The following is a 2,655-nucleotide window of genomic DNA, read 5'->3' as shown; positions in this document are numbered from 1 at the left end:
ATGATCAGGCAGTGTTTATTATTTCAATGAGTCATTTTAAATTACATTAGAAATGTAGAAACATTATAAGATACAATGAAAAATTAAAATTAAAAAAGTTTAATTAGTGGAAGAGAAGGCGACGCATGTTCTGCACGGATCGAACTTCCTGAAATACAATATGTTAGCTCATGATATTTTTTGTTTTCATAAGAGTATTTAATTACTTACATTCTTGAACAAATTATCGTCCCAGGATGGGAAGAATTTCTTGAAAGTTGGTGGTTCTTTTCCTTGGAAGATCGTGTCAATAGCTGTTTTCTTGTGACGTGGCAACTTATCTTTTTCCAAGTACAACTTTGCAGTGTTTAATGCTTCTTTCTTCTCATTTGCATTAGCATTTGCTCCAACCCAAACGTAGATGGAATTCAAAGCATCCAAGATCATGACATCATCTCCATCAAGATCTTCTTGAGTGAAGTTTGCAATTTCCTCAACATGAAGAAGACCGCTTTCATCGGAAACCTGAAACTTCAATCTGAAAATTGCTCATTGCATCAAACCAACTTGGAAAAGGAGTGGAGTGAATGTGTTCTTCTTTTTCTCATCAACCCAATCACGGAACCATTGGGTGAATTGAGTAGATTCAGCTGATTCGAGAACTCTAGTAACTTGTGTCCAGCGGGGAAGATGCTGAAATGTGAAAGGAATTATTTTCGAAATAAAATAATTATCATACATGCTGTTTCAAATAGTTCTGCCCCCAAATAAGAGCCTTCGATCTTTCTTCAAGAGTACATTCATGTCCAATCCAGACGAAGATTCCACCATTAATTGCATCAAGAATGAAGGCATCCTGAATTAAAATAAAATTGTTTCAATTAAACTGATTCGGCAACTCACCTTGGGATCAAGTTGCTCTTTTCGAATATTTTCGCCTTGAGAAACCATGCTAACTTTAGCAGCACCAGATGCGTCGGAAACTCTGAAATAAATCAATTTTCAATAGGTTAAATAAATTCCCTTAAATTCCAGTCAAATTTCAAAATTGTCTTACTTCCAAAGTGTAATTTGCTCCGTAAGTCTTTTCCAGTAGTTATCATCGTCATCTTTTCCCTTTGACACCTTCCTAACGGACGAAACCCCACCAAAATAACTCCAGAATGTTGAATCATTATCCCATTCAACATCATCAAGAATATGAACTTTCGGGATTCCCATTCTTTCATGATCAGCAATATTCTTGGCACGAGCCATTCCCTTGATTCTTTCAAGTCTTCCACTCTCTGGTGGCATCCAAACATAAAGATCCTTTCCCAGATCCAAAATGAATACATCTCCCAAATTAAGAGAATTCACTTCACATTCCACCTAGAATTGTATTCTGTGTGCTTTCAATGTCTCTTATCTTCTATTTATTTTTCCTTACCTCCGTGCATCTCACATTTCGTTTTCCCTTACAATGGAACAAATGAGGTTTCCAGTTTTTGAACTGATCGTCTACATGACGGTATCCAGATTCATAACCACCAGATACATAACGAATTCCGTCAGGGAAATAGGACAAGAAGAGAGGAGATTCGTAGTTTTGAATTTCACGATGTTGGGTTGGAATTCCACCGAGAGACTGAAACAATCAAATTTTAAAACTTTCTAGAAGCATTTCTTACATCGTCAATCTCTACAGTCTTGATTGCTGCAACTCCAATTTCATCAGTCGATGCATTCTTTCCAAGCCAGAAATGAACATCCCAACATCCATCGTACTTTTGCTGTAACCATCTCTTTTCATATATTCTGTTCTATAGGAAAACATACGTAGAGTGCAATGTAGGCGTCTCCAATGTAAAACACACCATGATCAACCTCGGGGACCGGCTCCAACACAAATTTCTGAAATTGCGAAACATTGGAACTGATAGATACGTGGGGAGGATAAAGAAGATATTGGGGAATATTTTTGACACAAACAACTTGATATGACACATTTCAAAGTTCAAGGGTTTAAACGTAGGATGAGTAAGATATTAGTTTGTTGATGACAGTGCAAGATTTTAAAACTATAGACCACTTCCAATGACAACTAATTTTGAACACACAACATTTGTAATATATTTCAGAATATTTCACTTAAAATATTAGGAAATAATTGTGACTGTACCGTAGTTCAGACTAGATTTGACACTGTAAATGTTACTCCATTGACTACAAAACGTACATTAATTCTCCAAACAAGAAGCCCGTTCTTCTTTCCAATCTCGGCCAATGCTGGATCCAAGGATGTTCCTCCCATTGTAGTTTAGAACTTTTTTGTTGACCACCAGAATCAACAAGCAATGAAATGAGCAGAGAAAACGACCCTTCCGCATCCTATGGACCCGTCAGAAAGTGTAAAAAACGTGTGTTGTCTGTGTCTCTAATAATTCAATTGCTCTCTCACCAATTACTTTGAGCATTTTACAATGTGAATGGGCGGGAGACTGACGATTAACTTTCTTGTTTGTCTGTTTTGGATTTAGATTGTTCAGATCATTAAATGAAGCTGTGCAATCCAAAGGTTCACATGAACATAGAGCGATCAAAGTTTGAGAAGATTTGAATTTATTATGAAGTTTGACCATGAGCAAACCAGAATAACCATTGAAAATGTTTAAGTCACCAGAACATCCAGCTTTT

At 36.5% G+C, this 2,655-nt stretch overlaps 1 protein-coding gene across 1 annotated transcript; it reads right to left on the bottom strand.

Moving 5' to 3' along the window:
- Window positions 1-2,335, bottom strand: gsnl-1 (Gelsolin-like protein 1). The gene is made up of 10 exons (NM_073047.8): window positions 2,198-2,335; window positions 1,798-1,872; window positions 1,650-1,751; window positions 1,409-1,606; window positions 1,037-1,350; window positions 883-964; window positions 719-835; window positions 547-672; window positions 211-504; window positions 1-148 (listed from the first exon to the last, which is right to left on the bottom strand). The coding sequence occupies exons 1-10, from the start codon at window positions 2,270-2,272 to the stop codon at window positions 104-106; spliced, it is 1,428 nt and encodes a 475-aa protein (NP_505448.1). The 5' UTR covers window positions 2,273-2,335; the 3' UTR covers window positions 1-103.
- Window positions 2,336-2,655: the final 320 nt, after the last annotated feature.

The sequence above is a fragment of the Caenorhabditis elegans genome, chromosome V, assembly GCF_000002985.6.
Source record: "Caenorhabditis elegans chromosome V".
Taxonomy (NCBI): domain Eukaryota; kingdom Metazoa; phylum Nematoda; class Chromadorea; order Rhabditida; family Rhabditidae; genus Caenorhabditis; species Caenorhabditis elegans.
The sequence above is the reverse complement of the archived record's forward strand: the minus strand, read 5'-3'. Positions and strand labels throughout refer to the sequence as shown.